Source organism: Bufo bufo, chromosome 1, assembly GCF_905171765.1.
Source record: "Bufo bufo chromosome 1, aBufBuf1.1, whole genome shotgun sequence".
NCBI classification, from domain to species: domain Eukaryota; kingdom Metazoa; phylum Chordata; class Amphibia; order Anura; family Bufonidae; genus Bufo; species Bufo bufo.
This window is the reverse complement of record NC_053389.1, coordinates 476,264,634-476,283,136: the sequence shown is the minus strand read 5'-3', so window position 1 is coordinate 476,283,136 and position 18,503 is coordinate 476,264,634. Positions and strand designations below refer to the sequence as shown.

Here is an 18,503-nt window from a genome sequence, read left to right as displayed (position 1 = left end):
ATTAATATATGAACAACCTTTTGTTTTGTGTGGATATTTTCAATTTTTTATATATGCTTGAGCTCCGCATTTAAATGACCAGGATTACTAAATTAATTCATTAATTTTCATAAATGTTTTTATGTATTGTATGAATTGTTAATTAAGTAAAGACACATGCAAATTACTGTGAGCCAGCCATTCTTTTTGTTGTAATTCACCATATAGTTGTAAATGAGCCTTCTGCATTAGCATTACCATCAAGTGTCATGGAAGCCTATGGTAATGGCCCATTGGCTTCTGTCTAGTCTGTAATTTGCTAGGCATTATTCTAGTCCAATATTACTATGAACATCTGGCTAGCTTGTGCCTGTGTAAAGAGTATAATTAATTAATCTATCCTTTTAGTACATTGGGGCTTGTTTACTTAAACTGGCATTCTACACACCAGTCTAAACAGGGTGGCCATACTCATTCAATAGCGGTCAGATAAACGGTCAATGATTGACAGCTCTCTCTTCTGTCTCCCTCCCGGCTCCACCATATACTGTACATTCAGCTTGACCAAAAGTGTATGTGTATTTAATGGTGAGAGGGGAGAAAGCTGCTGCCAGACCATTCAGAAGGCCGCTTATTTCCGGGGAGAACAAAAGGATCGGGGATAATATTTACGTCGCCCGATTCTTCTCTTCCCCGTCATTGTCTTGTCAGGGGAGAATCGACAGCTCCCCATATACATTAGACTGTCAGCTGAAGGTAGATGATAAAAAGGCTACCGGAGTATGATACTTCTAAGTTGCTAAGAGGCACATCTGTGCTGTCTGTGCGCCAGAAACTGAAATCAACGCCAACTAGAAGCCGACATAGCTTTCAGTGATAATTTACGCCAGTTTTCTGGCATAATTAATTGTATATGTATTAGGCTGTGGTGGACCCATCACTTCTACTGTTCGAGCAAAAATTGGTGACTTTTGTATACCAAAAAACTGGTGTACACATTTTGTAGATGACCCCCATTGTCTTTTCTAAAAGGTTGGTGTGACATGTCGGTGTCAAATGCATTGAAGAGTGGTGTGGCACAAAATATGAACATACAGTAGGTGATATGTTTTTTGAGTGTAGGAGCTCATTATTTCCTGTGTAGTTCTAGTGTTTAGGGCTGCCTATGTATAATGTGTGAAGAAACATTTGACTACTATCACTGGCTTGGCCGCGGCTCAGCCCCATTGGAGTGAGGTCCCTGGTCTGCGGGTAACAACGAGAAGGCCACTGCGCTACTATGAGCGCTGCTGTCTTCTCCAACAGCTGATCGGCTGGGGTCCTGGGTGTCGAACTGCCGATCAGATGCAGATGATCTATCCAAAGGATAGATCATCGGTAATAAAAAGGTACAGAACCCCTTTAAGGGTATATTCACAATTAGCCATTAAATTGCGTTGTGTTTTACCCATTTGCGAATATTGCAAAATGTCACTATTTTTTCCCTATCACTGCATTTTGCCTCAATAATCATGACAAAATATGATTTGACTGCAACATGTGAATGCTTAGGTCCTGCATGAACTCCTGCTTCTATTGCTTTGGTTTAGATATTACTTTGATAGCTTTGGTTAGTCTTTTGTGATAGCTGTACAGTATTTCCTATCCAATAACTTGCTCTTTTTATATCTTTGCACCACTTTGACTAAACTACACGCCCTCATTGAGTGACAGGATTTGGTCTCTACCCAACGACCATAGAAAATACAATAGTACAAAAAAACGACTCCACTCACAAGTACCCTGCCAGATATGTACAGTGGCTTTAATATTTGAATAAAACAAAAGCTGATCTTAGGGAGACCAACTACAAAAAACACAGTGGAGCCTCATTAAAGAGTCTCAACCCAGAAATCCAAAGTGTAAAGCTCCCTTGGAAACAGTAATATGCAAAAAAATATAAAAATGTGGACCCCCCTGTTATGGGTCTTCAACACAGTGAAATCCAGATATCCCTCCAGGGAAGGAAAACCAAGCAAAGGGGTGTCCCCTTTATAGAGATCACCAATTCCACCATATATGGTGGCCCTATGTCAAGATCCAACTTTTTTACAAGCCTTAAGGATGTGACAGGGGAAGACCTAAGCCAGTTATCCATCCACAGACCGCTGTTTCGGGGTGTTGCCCCCATCAGTGGGATTCTGGCCAACTGGGAGCAATGTCTAGGAGACTACTCTAATATTTGAACATTTTATCAAGACTTTTGCTTTTCCATTCAGATCACACTTGGCTATAAAACAACCCATCAACCTCTTAATACTTTACACCATTGATAAACAGCTTGCCACTCGTGAATCAATTCTGTGTTGCCCCAACCATCTCTGGCACCCTCATATCTGGGGCTATTCTCTGTTCAGGCTCACTCCATTGTGGTTTATAGGGCGGGAGTCAGCCATTTCCAACACCCCATCTGTTATCAAACTACAACTCCCAGCATGCTCCATTCACTTCTAGGGGAGTTCCATGAACAGCTGAAGGTTACTGACCTTGTTATAGGGCATGGAAAGTTTTTGACTGTTTCCACAATTCTGACACACCCCAAGGGAGATAGCCTCACTTGTGCAAGGCCACCTTGACTATATATTTTTCCTGTAGCTACCAAATAGGAAAAAACTGTGAAACCCCATTCTTTGTATTGTTACAGAAATGGAACACCGCTTATTAGATATTTATGGCATATACTGACAATATGCCTGAGATAGGAATACCCCTTTAGGTTTCATTTTGACCCTTGGGAGTGGTAATATTGCGGCTCCCTGCTTCATAGATGCGTCCATTTCCCTGAGTTGGAGTCAGTGTTCTCAGAACTTCTTTCTCACGGTTATTGCTGACCTTTGTTATACTTGGAGTTTAATGCTTTACTGCTTTGACCTTTCCAGTGTTGTATTTTAGCAGCAGGAAAATATTCCACAATTTTTGTATGTTACCTGCATTGAATTTTTATATACCGCTGTGTAAGAGGCTAGTTCTAGATAAGTTATAAATATTACTAAGAGAAATAATAAAAACTTGGAAATTAAGTTGGACAGATTCCAAGATCCTATCTTTTACTTTACTATAGTATTTTAGCAATGCAGATAGATAGAGGTAGATAGTTAGATATATAGATATATATGGGATAGATAGATAAATAGATAGATAGATAGATAGATAGATAGATATTAGATGGATAGATAGATACATAGATAAATGGATAGATATATATCAGATAGATATGAGATAGATATTAGATAGATACATAGATCAATAGATATATATGAGATATTAAATATCTAAGATAAATAGATATTAGATAAGATAAATAGATATTAGTTAGATAAATAAATAGATATATATCAGTTAGATATTGGATAGATACATAGATAAATGGATAGATATATATCAGATAGATATGAGATCGATATTAGATAGATACAGTGGGGGAAATAATTATTTGACCCCTCACTGATTTTGTAAGTTTGTCCAATGACAAAGAAATGAAAAGTCTCAGAACAGTATCATTTCAATGGTAGGTTTATTGTAACAGTGGCAGATAGCACATCAAAAGGAAAATCGAAAAAATAACTTTAAATAAAAGATAGCAACTGATTTGCATTTCATTGAGTGAAATAAGTATTTGAACCCTCTAACAAAAAAAGACTTAATACTTGGTGGAAAAACCCTTGTTTGCAAGCACAGAGGTCAAACGTTTCTTGTAATTGATGACCAAGTTTGCGCACATTTTAGGAGGAATGTTGGTCCACTCCTCTTTGCAGATCATCTCTAAATCCCTAAGGTTTCGAGGCTGTCTCTGTGCAACTCTGAGCTTGAGCTCCCTCCATAGGTTTTCGATTGGATTAAGGTCCGGAGACTGACTAGGCCACTCCATGACCTTAATGTGCTTCTTCTTGAGCCACTCCTTTGTTGCCTTTGCTGTATGTTTTGGGTCATTGTCGTGCTGGAACACCCATCCACGACCCATTTTCAGTTTCCTGGCAGAGGGAAGGAGGTTGTCGCTCAGGATTTCACGATACATGGCTCCGTCCATTTTCCCGTTTATGCGAATAAGTTGTCCTGTGCCCTTAGCAGAAAAACACCCCCAAAGCAAAATGTTTCCACCCCCATGCTTGACGGTGGGGACGGTGTTTTGGGGGTCATAGGCAGCATTTTTCTTCCTCCAAACACAGCGAGTTAATGCCAAAGAGCTCTATTTTGGTCTCATCAGACCACAGCACCTTCTCCCAGTCACTCTCTGAATCATTCAGGTGTTCATTGGCAAACTTCAGACGGGCCTGCACATGTGCCTTCCTGAGCAGGGGGACCTTGCGAGCCCTGCAGGATTTTAATCCATTGCGGTGTAATGTGTTTCCAATGGTTTTCTTGGTGACTGTGGTCCCTGCTAATTTGAGGTCATTAACTAACTCCTCCCGTGTAGTTCTAGGATGCTTTTTCACCTTTCTCAGAACCATTGACACCCCACGAGGTGAGATCTTGCGTGGAGCCCCAGAGCGAGGTCGATTGATGTTCATTTTGTGCTCCTTCCATTTTCGAACAATCGCACCAACAGTTGTCACCTTCTCTCCCAGCTTCTTGCTAATGGTTTTGTAGCCCATTCCAGCCTTGTGCAGGTCTACAATTTTGTCTCTGACATCCTTGGACAGCTCTTTGGTCTTTCCCATGTTGGAGAGTTTGGAGTCTGCTTGATTGATTGATTCTGTGGACAGGCGTCTTTTATACAGGTGACTAGTTAAGACAGGTGTCCTTAATGAGGGTGACTAATTGAGTAGAAGTGTCTAACCACTCTGTGGGAGCCAGAACTCTTAATGGTTGGTAGGGGTTCAAATACTTATTTCACTCAATGAAATGCAAATCAGTTGCTATCTTTTATTTAAAGTTATTTTTTCGATTTTCCTTTTGATGTGCTATCTGCCACTGTTACAATAAACCTACCATTGAAATGATACTGTTCTGAGACTTTTCATTTCTTTGTCATTGGACAAACTTACAAAATCAGTGAGGGGTCAAATAATTATTTCCCCCACTGTACATAGATCAATAGATATATATGAGATATTAAATAGATAAAATAAATAGATATTAGATGGATAGACAGACAAGCTGATAAGTGTTGGATACAGACAGATAGAAACATTTGTAAGGAATGTGTATGTTCTTCCTGTGTTTTCATGGTGTCTTGGTCTCCATTGTTCTCCCACACAAGGTGCAGTAGGTTAATTGGCTTCTTATGAAATTGATCATCAGGGATAATTTAACTGATGTTAATCCACATCTCTGTACAGCACTGTTAGAATATGTTGGCATTATATAATTAACAGGAAATAAATGCTAGGGCAGTATGTATGTTCAATTATATATACGGTGTATATATATATATATATATATATATATATATATATATATATATATATAATAAGTCCACTCTATTTGTGGCATAATATAAAGCCTTGTGTCTTGTTCTGTTTCCCTCTCAGCAATACAAGGATCAGGGGTGATTTTTCGAACGGTAGAGGTGACTCTTCACAAAGAAGGTAACACATTTGGATTTGTAATACGAGGTAAGTTACATTCTGGAAATCAATATCATATTGATCCCTATGAAAAGGTAAATTATTTCTTTGTGTTTTCAATTTCAAAAAACAACATTTTAAAGAAGTGGTGATATCAGGGTAGAAGTCATATTTTGCTGTTTACCTATCCCTACAGTATGCACACTCTGCGGTTAACCGCCGCTGTGCACATCAAGAGTGGAGGGGCCTGGAGGAAATGTATTACATGTGTTTGTCATTTTTTTTCTTCCGTGCATCTCCCCACTAGCCTTTCCAAAGGTCTCTAACGTGATGGTAAATTACATTTTCCTGTATTATTTTGCTACACATGATGAAAGCTGCATATCCTTTGAATCCTCTAAGCTTGTTTTCTATGGTCTGTTTTGGAGCCTTTCATCACTCGCTAGACTGCTAAATCCATATCCACGCTATTCTTTGCTGAAGACTTAAAACAATATTTTTTTTAAGATAATTTACTACCAGGTAGAAATTTCCTTAGATTTTCATTAAATGATAAGAAACTAATTTTGCACAGCATTTGAAAACACTTTAGCTACCTGTTAGCAATTTTCAGAAGCGTGAAAATGTAGGCAACATGTGTACAAATGAGCTCATCCGGAATTGCCTGCAAAACAATGCAGTGTTAAAAGGGCACACCAACAATGTTCCCTTGGGAAACCGTATAGAATGTGCAAACAGTGTGTGTTGTGTTACTTCTGTACCATACTCCAGATGCTGAGCAACTGCATGACCATTGTCAACTGTGCATCTGAGGCACTGTGCCTATGACTAGTGTTGAGCGAACTTCTGTTTTTAAGTTCGGCGTACAAGTTTCAGGTAAACTAAAAATCCCATTATGGATTCCATAACTTATGGTCCGTGGTAGCTGAATCCATAACGGAATTCTTAGATAATCTGAACCTTGTACTCCGAACTTGAAAACAGAAGTTTGCTCATCCCTACCTATGACAACACTTCTTTCTTTCTAGATTAATTTTGATTTACAGTGCTTTGCAAATGTATTCACCCCCCTTGACTTTTTTTTGTATTTTTGGTGCCTCACAACCTGGAATTAACATGGATTGTTTAAGGATTTGCATCATTTAATTTACAGAACATGCCCACAACTTTGAAGATGTTTTTTTTTTTTATTGTGACGCAAACAACAAATAGGACAAAATAACAGAAAAAGTCAATGTGCATAACTATTCACCCCCCTAAAGTCAATACTTTGTAGAGTCACCATTTGCAGCAATCACAGCTCCAAGTCTCTTTGGATAAGTCTCTATGAGCTTGCCACATCTTACCACTGGGATTTTTGCCCATTCCTCCTTGCAAAACTGCTCCAGCTCCTTCAAGTTGGTTTGCGCTTGTGAACAGCAATCTTAAAGAGGACCTTTCACCGATTCTTACCCTATGAACTAAGTATACATACATGTGGAGCGGCGCCCGGGGATCTCTCTGCACTTACTATTATCCCCGGGCGCCGCTCCGTTCTCCTGCTATGTCCTCCGGTATCTCCGTTCCCTAAGTTATGGTAGGCGGAGTCTGCCCTAGCGCTGGCCAATCGCATTGCAGAGCTCACAGCCTGGGAGAAAATAACCTCCCAGGCTGTGAGCTCTGCGCTGCGATTGGCCAGCGCTAGGGCAGACTCCGCCTACCATAACTTAGGGACTGGTATCTCCGCCTACTATAACTTAGTGAGCGGAGATACCGGAGGGCATAGCAGGAGAACGGAGCGGCGCCCGGGGATAATAGTAAGTGCAGTGAGATCCCCGGGTGCTGCTCTACATATCTGTATAGTTAGTTCATAGGGTAAGAATCGGTGAAAGGTCCTCTTTAAAGTCTGGCCACAGATTTTCTATTGGATTGAGATCTGGGCTTTGACTACGCCATTCCAACGCATTTACATGTTTCCCCTCAAACTACTCAAGTGTAGCTTTAGCAGTGTGTTTGAGGTCATTGTCCTCCTGGAAGGTGAACCTCCGTCCTAGCCTCAAATCACGCACAGAGTGGTACAGGTTTTGCTCAAGAATATCTGTAATGACCGGCATCATGCAAAGGGAGGGAAATGGGAAGGCCCTGTCCAAGGGAGAGGGAAAGATGGTGACCCCTGACTCACCTTGCGGCTGGCACCTGACTGCCCTGACGTCCCTAGACGGGTTCCTCACCCGTACGCCGATCACGTGCCTAAACCCTGGCTTTCCCTAAGATGAGCCCTATGTAGTGAACGGGGCGGTGGGATCACTAGTCCGCACCACTGACACTAAGAGGAAAACACCAAGGAGAGGACAGACAATACAGACAAACATATAATCCCAGGTGGGCGACAACAGCAGACCACCAAGGCCCAACAGGGATCCGGAGGGTAACGTTCTGGAACAACAACCAGGGAACACAGCTACACAGCTCCAGTGGGTCAGTATAGAAGTCCAGGCAGGAAGCTCTATATCTGGCAACCAGAGAAGTGAGAGATGGGAATATAAGGAGGTTGGGATTGCTGGACAAGAAACAGCTGAGGAGGAGAAGCTACGGATCCCTGAGTGAGCCAAAAAGGATTGCAAGGCAAACCCAGAAAGCTACCATTAATAAACAGCACTGTCTTTAGACATAGAGCACGCAGCCACCCGCTGCGACTTCCTGACCCTGGGTATAACGGAGTCAGACGTGGCTCTTGACACCCTCGTGACAATATCCCTGTATTTAGCACCATCCATCTTTCCCTCAACTCTGACCAGTTTCCCAGTCCCATTCCCACAGCATGATGCTGCCACCACCATGTCTCACTGTGGGGATGGTGTTCTTTGAGTGATGTGATGTGTTGGATTTGCGCCAGACATAGCGTTTTCTTTGATGGCCGAAAAGTTTAATTTTAGTCTCATCAGACCAGAGCACCTTCCCCATACATTTTGGGAATCTTCCACATGCATTTTCACAAACTCACAACGTGCCTTTTCACAAACTCACAACGTGCCTTTTTGTTTTTTGCTGAAAGTAATGGCTTTCTTCTGGCCACTCTGCCATAAAGCCCAACTCTATGAAGCGTACAGCTTATTGTCGTCCTATGTACATATACTCCAGTCTCTGCTGTGGAACTCTGCACCTCCTCCAGGGTTACCTTAGGTCTCTGTGCTGCCTCTCTGATTAATGCCCTCCTTGCCCGGTCTGTGAGTTTTGGTGGGCGGCCGTCTCTTCGCAGGTTTGCTGTTGTGCCATGTTCTTTCCATTTGGTTAGGATAGATTTGATGGTGCTCCTGGGGATCATCAAAGATTTGGGTATTTTTTTTTATAACCTAACCCTGACTTGTACTTCTCAAAAACATTATCCCTTACTTATTTGGAGAGTTCCTTGGTCTTCATGGCAGTGTTTGGTTAGTGATGCCTCTTGCTTAGATGTTGAAGCCTCTGGGGCCTTTCAAAAAAGGTGTGGATATGTAATGACAGATCATGTGACACTTAGATTGCACACAGGTGTACATTATTTCACTAATTATGTGACTTCTGAAGGTAATTGGTTGCACCAGAGCTTTTTATGGGCTTCCTAACAAAGGGGGTGAATACATACGCACATGCCAATTTTCTGTTTTCTATTTCTAAACAATAGTTTTATTTATATATTTTTCTCATTTCACTTCACCAACTTAGACTATTGTGTTCTGATCCATCACATAAAATTCAGATTAACAAAACATTGAACTTAAGACTGTAATGTAACAAAATACAAAAAAAAGTCAAGGGGGGTGAACCTGAAGATGACTTTTGAACCAGAAGATGACTTTATTATTTTTTCACACAGAGGCACAGCATGCTTAATTCTTGCAGTCACTTCAAATGGCACAATACGCTTAATGGTTGCACTTCAACAACTGGCACTATTGTAAGCCACAAACTTGAAATTATTTTGCATGTTGGGGGCCCAGTAGACACAAATTCATACACACCATCCAGTAAAAAGACATATATGTTAAATGTATAGCTTTTTAAATCTGAGTGTCTATGAGTGACGAATGACTGACAGATGGCATTGGTCACAGGTGTATTTTTTTAACATGAGAGCCTTTGTCATCCTTTGCCTTTTGTCTCTGTATACAAATCTTGAGCCAAGAGAGAGGTTAAGGGAGGATACACCTATATATAACCAACTCTCATTACACTGAATTTCCTAAGCACAGTGAAGTTACCTAGATATCTGCAGGAAACCTTGACTAGACAGAAATACAGCTGCCTATTATGTAATTGAATCCAACATTATGCATTAGTCTATCTATCCAGTAGGATGCCTTATTCACATGTCAGTGATTTCCATCAGTGATTGTGAGCCAAAACCAGGATTGGAGCCTCCACAGAGATGAGGTATAAACATAGACCTTACAGGGAAATTTCCAGGTGGGCCGATGCCCAGGGGCCACTCAAGCCCTCCTCTCTGCGGCTGGCTGGGTACATAATGAGCTATCGGTGATAATTAACGCTGTGAGAATCAGGTACTCGGGTACCCGGCCAACAATTGCACATACCCACCTGAATTCAACTCCTATGGCCTGCAGGACAGAAAATGGCGCTGTTCATGGCCACCATAGAGGGACAGCTTTTGGGGCAGTATATTGTGCTGCTCTCTGGTATATGGTTCTGGTGGAATGGTATTCTGTGCTGTTTTACTGCTGATCCAGCCTACTTGTGTTGCCCTGCCTTCTGTCAATTTGGACCCCCCTTCAACATGGGGCCACTTTAAGTTTTTTTTTCCAGGGCCACTTTAAATTCCCCTTGGTCTAAGGGAAAGATCTGCAGCTGTTCTGTATTTAGAGCCGCACCTGGTTAAGGCTCCAAATCACTGGTGGAAATCACTGACCGAACACTGACTGTGTGGATGAGGCATAAGCTACTGTGCTATCCTATATATTATTGTACTCTGTACCTTCTATCAGCCTTTATGGACATTTCTCATTTCTTTCTAGTGACCTTTTATAGAATGTTTTATTTTTTATTTTTTGGCAGAAGACATCCAAACCGTAATCTTTCATGTTTTAGATTTGGAAGCCAGAGTATGATCTTTGTGTAGACTGGCTGAGACTTATTTTCTTCAAGCTATGCAGGGAGCGGGATGTGTATGTGCTTTGAGCAATAAGTGTATTCTGTTTCCTTGTTTCCAGGAGGAGCACATGAGGATAGAAATAAATCTCGTCCTATTGTAATAACTTGCGTTAGACCTGGAGGACCAGCTGACAGGTACAATACATCTTTCTATGGCAATACAGATGGATCTGGGTTGCTCTGGCACACAAGCAGATAAGCTATGCATCAAATGCTCTAAGCAAATATGATGAATATAAAAGTCCTTACTATGTATTAAAAGAAGCCCAGACAAAAAGATCTGCAGGGGATGCTTATTGCTCTCTTGTACATTCCTTGTCAGCTATTACCACCGGATTTTACAATGTCAAAGCAATCCGAGACGCAGTGACATATGGTGACAATACTTAACATTATTCAAAAATTCTCAGACAACCAGGCTGATTAAATAAAAAAATTAATTGAAACTTTCTGTCAAATACTATGTGACAAACTGCATGCCTGTTGCCTGCTCCCTCCCTAGCAATGTATGATACTTTCTTGGTCTGTTTTTCAGCATATCCAGTGCTCTTAAAGGGTTTTTCCGAGATCTTTTTACTGACGGTCTGTCCTCAGAATAGGTGATCAGTATTTGATCGGTGGGGGTCTGAGATCTGGGACCCCGTTGATCAGCTTTTCGAGAAGGCACAGGCACTGTGTTGACGGCGCTGTGCTTGGTGGGCAGAGAGAGGACTGCGGCGCTAATGCAAACGATGGTGCCTTCTCAAACAGCTGATCGGCAGGGGTCCTTGGTGCCAGACCCCCCTACCAATCAGATACTGATAATCTGTACAGAGGATAGGTCATCAGTAAAAAGATCTCGGAAAACCCTTTTAGTGATCTTATTGTATCAATGTGGTATAACCACATACTGTATAGCGCTTTTATTTATTAACAGTGCTGTGTGTACCAAGTGTTTTCTGACCTTATCACTTCATAATCTAATATCCAAGGCTTCCATAACAAGTGCAAATGGAGAAAAGCATCAGTTATAAATGATAAAACTATTGGTGGACATCTGTCAATCATACTACCCTGTGGGTTCACATCACATTTGCGGCATTAGTTTAACGTACGTAAAAAAAAGTATACATTAACAGATGCCTCAAACAGATGCCATACTGTTCCATTGTAAAAAATATATATATAACAAAATATACGTTAACGTATATGTTTTTTTTTACAATGGAGTTTTGCAGGATGGAAAATCGTGGTACACTATGCTTTCTCATCGTGCAGAGTGCTGAAAAAAAAGTATACAATCACGTATACTCTGTTTTTTTGTTTTTTTTTCAATAGAACTCTATGGTGACAAGAGCCACAGTTTGACCTCTGTCTGAGGCATCTGTTGGCATATACTTTTTTATTTACAATGGAACTCTATGGTGACAGATGTCCCATTATGGGATTTGTCTCAGGCATCCGTTAATGTATACGTTGTTTTTTTTGTGTGTTGGACGTATGACAAAACATGATGTAAACCCAGCCTAACAAAGCTCTTAAAGTGGCATCCTTGGATGTATTTGACCTGTTTAACACAAATATCCAGTGACTTGTCACACAACATATTTGTCACTGGTAGAGCTTGGCTCATGTGAAGACATTTTGTAATATAGGTATATGATTATATGACGTGACGTGTACTCTGCATTTCATAACTATAGTGCAGTTATATAGCATACTGGACATACCAAGGGTCCAGTCTGGATTCTGGAGTTTACCTTTTACTGAAGTTTACTGTATAAAGCTTAGCCCGGCAATGGTTCACTTGCTCTTCATTAGTTAGTAATAAGCAGCGGATTTTCCATTAGTGATTCTCCGCCGTGACCTAGAGCTTGATAACTGTCAAGGTAAATGTTAAGGGTATGGACAAGTAGGATTGATGTCATGGACATTGTAAATGAATCATTTTGTATGAGTGGCAATTATTTCTAAACCACATTACATCAAATTAATAAGGGTTGCTTTTTTCATCCTCTTCTAGAGAAGGCACAATCAAGCCAGGGGACAGATTGCTGAGCGTGGATGGAATTCGCCTCCATGGAGCAACACACGCCGAAGCCATGAGTATTCTTAAGCAGTGCGGCCAAGAAGCAACCTTACTTCTCGAATTTGATGTCTCCGTCATGGGTACGCCTAATTCCTACTATTGCTGCTTACTGATTTTTAAACTCTGCATGCAGAATAATATCTGTATAAGTACAGAGTGATTGCACAATGAGGGGGTTATGTTTGGTATTGCAGCTGATCTCTATTGAAGTCAATGGAAGAGAGCAGCAATTCCACAGGTAGCCCACAGATAGGAGTGGCACTGCTCTAATTCTGGAGAACCCCTTTAAAGAGGTGGTCCAGCCATTTCGAAGTGATGGCCTGTCTTCGTGATAGACCATTACTAGCTGATCAGCAAGAGTCCAGTACTCTGCACACCCACCGATCAGCTGTTCTGTGTAGCTCCACCGCTGGAGGTCGGAGCTGGAAATATATTGCACTGTCAACATTGTAGAAGATAGCGCTCATCATACAGCACTGCTCCCTGTGATGGAGCTATACTTATCAGCTAAACAGCGGGGGGGGGGGCCAGACCCCCAGCAATCAGCTAGTGATGGCCTGAGGATATGCCATCACTTAAAAAAGGTTGGACAACCACTTTTATGCTGTTTTCCAGTGCAGACAAATATGTCAAATTCAAATCACTCAGTGCCAGGCTGCTCTTTCACTGTTTCATCAGATCTACTTACCCCCAATCTATGTGAGGGAAGCAATGTGACAGTCCTATAAAAGTAAAGAAAAGCAGGCGACACCACCTTCTGGAATAAGCGTGGAACTGTGGAAATACTCTTTGGAATATTTATTCAGAGATATCACACATATAAAATGGCCAATATAATGAAATAAAATACACTAAAACATTCAATTACAATAATACACTGAATAAAAACAATTGAATAAATAAGGAAGTGGTCTCCTAAAATAATGTCACATGAGATAAATTGCGGCAGAGAGCTGTAAAAATCCACCTGTAAGTGTTTTCCAAATAGGACTGTCTCTGTGAGACTCTTACCGCTCTATAGTCCCGATGTATATGGTAAACTTCCACGGAGCGGTGGAGAGGTGTTATCACCAGAACCCTGGACGCTGGATATTGAACAAGCGTGCAGCTTGCAGTATGTAGTCACACGTCGGTGCAGGATACAGACACCGGAGCGCAGGACGCTGAGTGCTGAATGTTCAGCTCGGAGGGCGTGCTCTCAGTCAGGTGATCCTATGCAAATGAATCAGATGTTCTGATCAGCTGATAGGTATCGCCCAATCACGTACTGCTCAGGTCCTTGTACCAAAGGTCACTAGGCACAGCGTCAATCCAGGTCCTAAAATTGCAGTGTTGGTGGATAATATTTAGAGTGTAAATACTCTTTGTCCACGGGATCTTTCGTACTTGGGGTCCGGACCAGTACTAGATATGAAAGTTGCGTAGTCCGCTAGACGCGTTTCGAGGCCTCCTGCCTCTTCCTCAGTAGCTACCAGACTGCGCTCTTTCAAACATTATATAGGATGCATGATTAAAATCATTCATACAACCTGTGTTCAGGTTAAGACCCACTGAATCATGGGTTGTATTCTAAAAACATGGAGTGGATTATAAAATGAAAACTAACATGGAGACAAACATAATAAAAACATAAGTTTGTGTCAAAAACATTACATAGAATATATGTACATTTTCTTTTCGCGTATCTATAAGAGTACCAATAAATTACCAATACAATAATATTCACACAACTCCCTCATAGCATTGCCAAAATAGATCTCAATACACACATGCATTTCCTGTGCGTTTTTTCATTTTCATATATACACATGCGTTTCTTGTGCGTTTTTTCATTGCATTGCCCTCATAGCATTGCCAAAATAGATCTCAATGCACACATGCACTTCCTGTACGTTTTTTATCATTCTCATATGCACACATGCGTTTCTCAAACTTCAACAGAACATAGTCATATAGTTGTTCAACAGGGAAAATACCATATATATATAATTTCATATATTTATTCAGCCGAAATTTCTGCCCCAAAAACTTATTTTGCAGAAAAAATTTTTTGCTGAAAAAATTCTTTTTATTCATTTTATTCATTTTATTCATTCATTGTAGATATAGTGATGCCTGGGAGCAAGGGGAGACCAGGGTGCTAGACAAAAGACAGCTTACCCTGATATCACGTCGGTCCCAGGCACCCTATAGAAAACCGAATACTTCTAATTCTGCATTGAGACCTTTTGGTCCGGACCCCAAGTACGAAAGATCCCGTGGACAAAGAGTATTTACACTCTAAATATTATCCACCAACACTGCAATTTTAGGACCTGGATTGACGCTGTGCCTAGTGACCTTTGGTACAAGGACCTGAGCAGTACGTGATTGGGCGATACCTATCAGCTGATCAGAACATCTGATTCATTTGCATAGGATCACCTGACTGAGAGCACGCCCTCCGAGCTGAACATTCAGCACTCAGCGTCCTGCGCTCCGGTGTCTGTATCCTGCACCGACGTGTGACTACATACTGCAAGCTGCACGCTTGTTCAATATCCAGCGTCCAGGGTTCTGGTGATAACACCTCTCCACCGCTCCGTGGAAGTTTACCATATACATCGGGACTATAGAGCGGTAAGAGTCTCACAGAGACAGTCCTATTTGGAAAACACTTACAGGTGGATTTTTACAGCTCTCTGCCGCAATTTATCTCATGTGACATTATTTTAGGAGACCACTTCCTTATTTATTCAATTGTTTTTATTCAGTGTATTATTGTAATTGAATGTTTTAGTGTATTTTATTTCATTATATTGGCCATTTTATATGTGTGATATCTCTGAATAAATATTCCAAAGAGTATTTCCACAGTTCCACGCTTATTCCAGAAGGTGGTGTCGCCTGCTTTTCTTTGCTATATATTTCATTTTCTTAATTGGGTGAGTGACCCAATTAGCAGTGAACCCACCGCTATCCGTTCATCCTAAGTGTTGAGCCTCCCTACCTTGCCTTTTTCTGCCAGTCCTATAAAAGTACCTATAATATGACAGCTCACAGAGTTATCATCTCTTAGCCAGAGACCTTAATGGAGACTTTACAGAAGAAAATATAAAATATCCTTTAATGAACGTTAAAAATGGGAAATATTTTAGAGTAGGTTATTTCTACGCAGAGATAGGATGGCTTGAAGGTACTCTATAGAAATAAACGGGAACATTCATTAAAATCTTACACCACTATTGTGACATTAAAAAAAAGTCACTTCTCGACACTTTTCTGAAGTGGTAAGACAAGGGCGGGCGGCGTTTAGTGGGATGCGGCGGAGCCTTTCACAACGCACTGGATTTACTATAACTTTTACTGCAAACTGGCATACGTTATAGCTCTAATTTACACCAGGCCCTGGTACAAGTTGGGGCAGAGTTACGGCTAATTTATTACGAAGCATGTTCCTTTATATAAATTAAACGCATCTTACTTTGGCGCACAGGGGATCAAGAGTGGCATATGGGAACCCCAGTTTTGATAAATGTCCCCCAAAGTGAAGACTTGGGTGGTTCCTTATTACTGGACATAGGAAGAAATCTGTCCATTAATAACAGTGAGTGTGGGTGGGGGCACATCTTGTGAATACGCCAGGATTCTGCCTCATGGCATTGACAGACCACAATTTGGCCGAGCTCCATATACATAAGAGACACGGCTGAAATCTGCATGCCTGTCACTGCAGCATTCTGCTCTCATAGAAGAGAGTTACAGGTTCCCTTGAAAATCCTACTACACCTATTAATATAAAGTAAATATGCTTTATTAGTTGTGACTTCTGTTAATCCCATAAAGAAGAAAATTAAGCCCTGTAATAAAGATAGCGGCCTTTACCAGTTCACCAAGGACAAATAATTCAAGAGTGACATTTTATTAATTTTATGGGCAGGATTAATTGCAACATTGCTAAGTGATCTATAACCATGCACAATGTACTGTCTCTATTCAATTTAACTGCATCTCCAATGGAGCATGTGAATTGTGCTATAAAATACAAGTATGCTGTTGTGGTATAATTACAGAAGGAGACCTTATAGGATCCAGAGTCCAGGCCAGTATTTTCAGCTTCAATTTAGGAATTCATTTAAAAATATATTACCCTGATCCAACCTTACACGCGAGAGCCCAGCAATGTGCCAGATGTGTACATACCAGCCTTTTTACCTTCATCCTACTGTTTAATTTATATGTCACCTAGACCTCATGCACACAAGTATATAATAGTTCTTTACAACCTCTGAGTTATAAGGAGCCTTGAAACTGCACCCACAGACTTTTATCAAGCCCTACTGTACCTCAAGAGGTTGTCCACTTTTACATAACTTTTGGAAATATGCTACAGTAAACATTACAATAAGCCATTTTTACTTCCAAAAATGCATCAAGGAACCAGACCTTGTGGCCGTACCCTTAGCCCCAATGTTCCCCGGTGAGCAGCACCCCCTGCTTGTTTACCTGTTCTGCTGTCTTCACTGTGCTCTGGTGACAACCTGACCACTGATGGAGGGACACGTCGCCAGACCTATCAGTGGCCTCCATTGAATAACACTAGGGATGGCAATGCAAGTGCTAGTCTTCTGTGATGTGCACAATGTGATGGACAAAGGCTATGTGGGACCCACAGCACAGTGAACACAGGGGAGCAAACTGTGATAAAAAAAGGAGGTGCTGATCAGTTTGGGACATCAGGGCTAAGGCTGTAATACATGAATATTAGTAAGTGGCTTTTTGTGCCGTTTACAGCTTCTGATTTCATATGGAGACATAAAGAGGATTTTCCTGTCTAATTACATTTAACATATCCAATTGGAAGAAAAATGTGGTATGCTCCACTGAACACCATATCTAGGGATGAATATCTTCATTATAGAGTGCCATATGGTGACTCACAGAGTGCTTACAGCTCCTTAGTACGGCACTGCGTATATGGCTCTAACATGTCCATGGGGCTTTGGTTGATAGCTAGCACCACCTGATATCCTTTAGAATAAGAAGAACTTGTGTCTATACTACCTTATTTTAGATTGTTAGTTTATCATTGCTGGGCATGTACATGGGGCTGTCTAAGGCTGTATCAAGAAAATAACTATTCAGTGGCAGTTCAGGCAATACATTGGGGGGGGGGGGATCTTCTGATCACATGCTTATTATACTTTAGTTTTTTCTTAGTAATTTCTGATAATAAAAATCTAAGTAAAAGTCCTTTGAAACCAATGGCAGCACTATGTAGCTTATAGTTGGAAGAAGTAGAATATGATGCATAGAAATTATTTCACTGGAGAGTCTTAATGTCACAGAGGTTAAGAAATGTATTTTCTTGTACTGTACTTAAAGGAAATGTGTCTTCAGAAAATACATTTGGAAAGTCTCCAGACCCTTTCACTTTTTTCACATTTTGTTAGGTTGTAGCCTTGTTCTAAAATAAAAATAAAAAAAGCTGAAGTTTCCCCATGTTCAAAATCTTTGCTAATTTATTGAAAAGAAAAATCTAAAATATTGCATTGCCACAAGTATTTAGACCCTTTATTCAAGATTTAGTTGAAGCCCCTTTGGCAGCGATTACAGCCTCCAGTTGTCTTGGGTATGAAGGTTTGCACACCTGTATTTGAGAATGTTCTGCCATTCTTCTCTGAAGATCCTCTCAAGCTCTGTCTGGTTGGATGGGGACCATTGGTGGACAGCCATTTTCAGGTCTCTCCAGAGATGTTTAATTGGGTTCAAGTCCTTACTCAAGGACATGACCTTCCTTGTTT

At 40.9% G+C, this 18,503-nt stretch overlaps 1 protein-coding gene across 12 annotated transcripts in view; it reads left to right on the top strand.

Annotated features, from left to right (window-relative positions):
- The window catches only part of GRIP1 (glutamate receptor interacting protein 1), a 534,361-nt gene that overhangs the window by 427,533 nt on the left and 88,325 nt on the right, over nucleotides 1–18,503 (top strand). For all 12 annotated transcript variants that reach the window (XM_040409512.1, XM_040409451.1, XM_040409503.1 and 9 more), the window contains 3 exons: nucleotides 5,490–5,573; nucleotides 10,712–10,787; nucleotides 12,655–12,800. In XM_040409512.1, coding sequence (XP_040265446.1) covers nucleotides 5,490–5,573; nucleotides 10,712–10,787; nucleotides 12,655–12,800 — 306 coding nt within the window. The remainder of the gene's footprint in view (nucleotides 1–5,489; nucleotides 5,574–10,711; nucleotides 10,788–12,654; nucleotides 12,801–18,503) is intronic.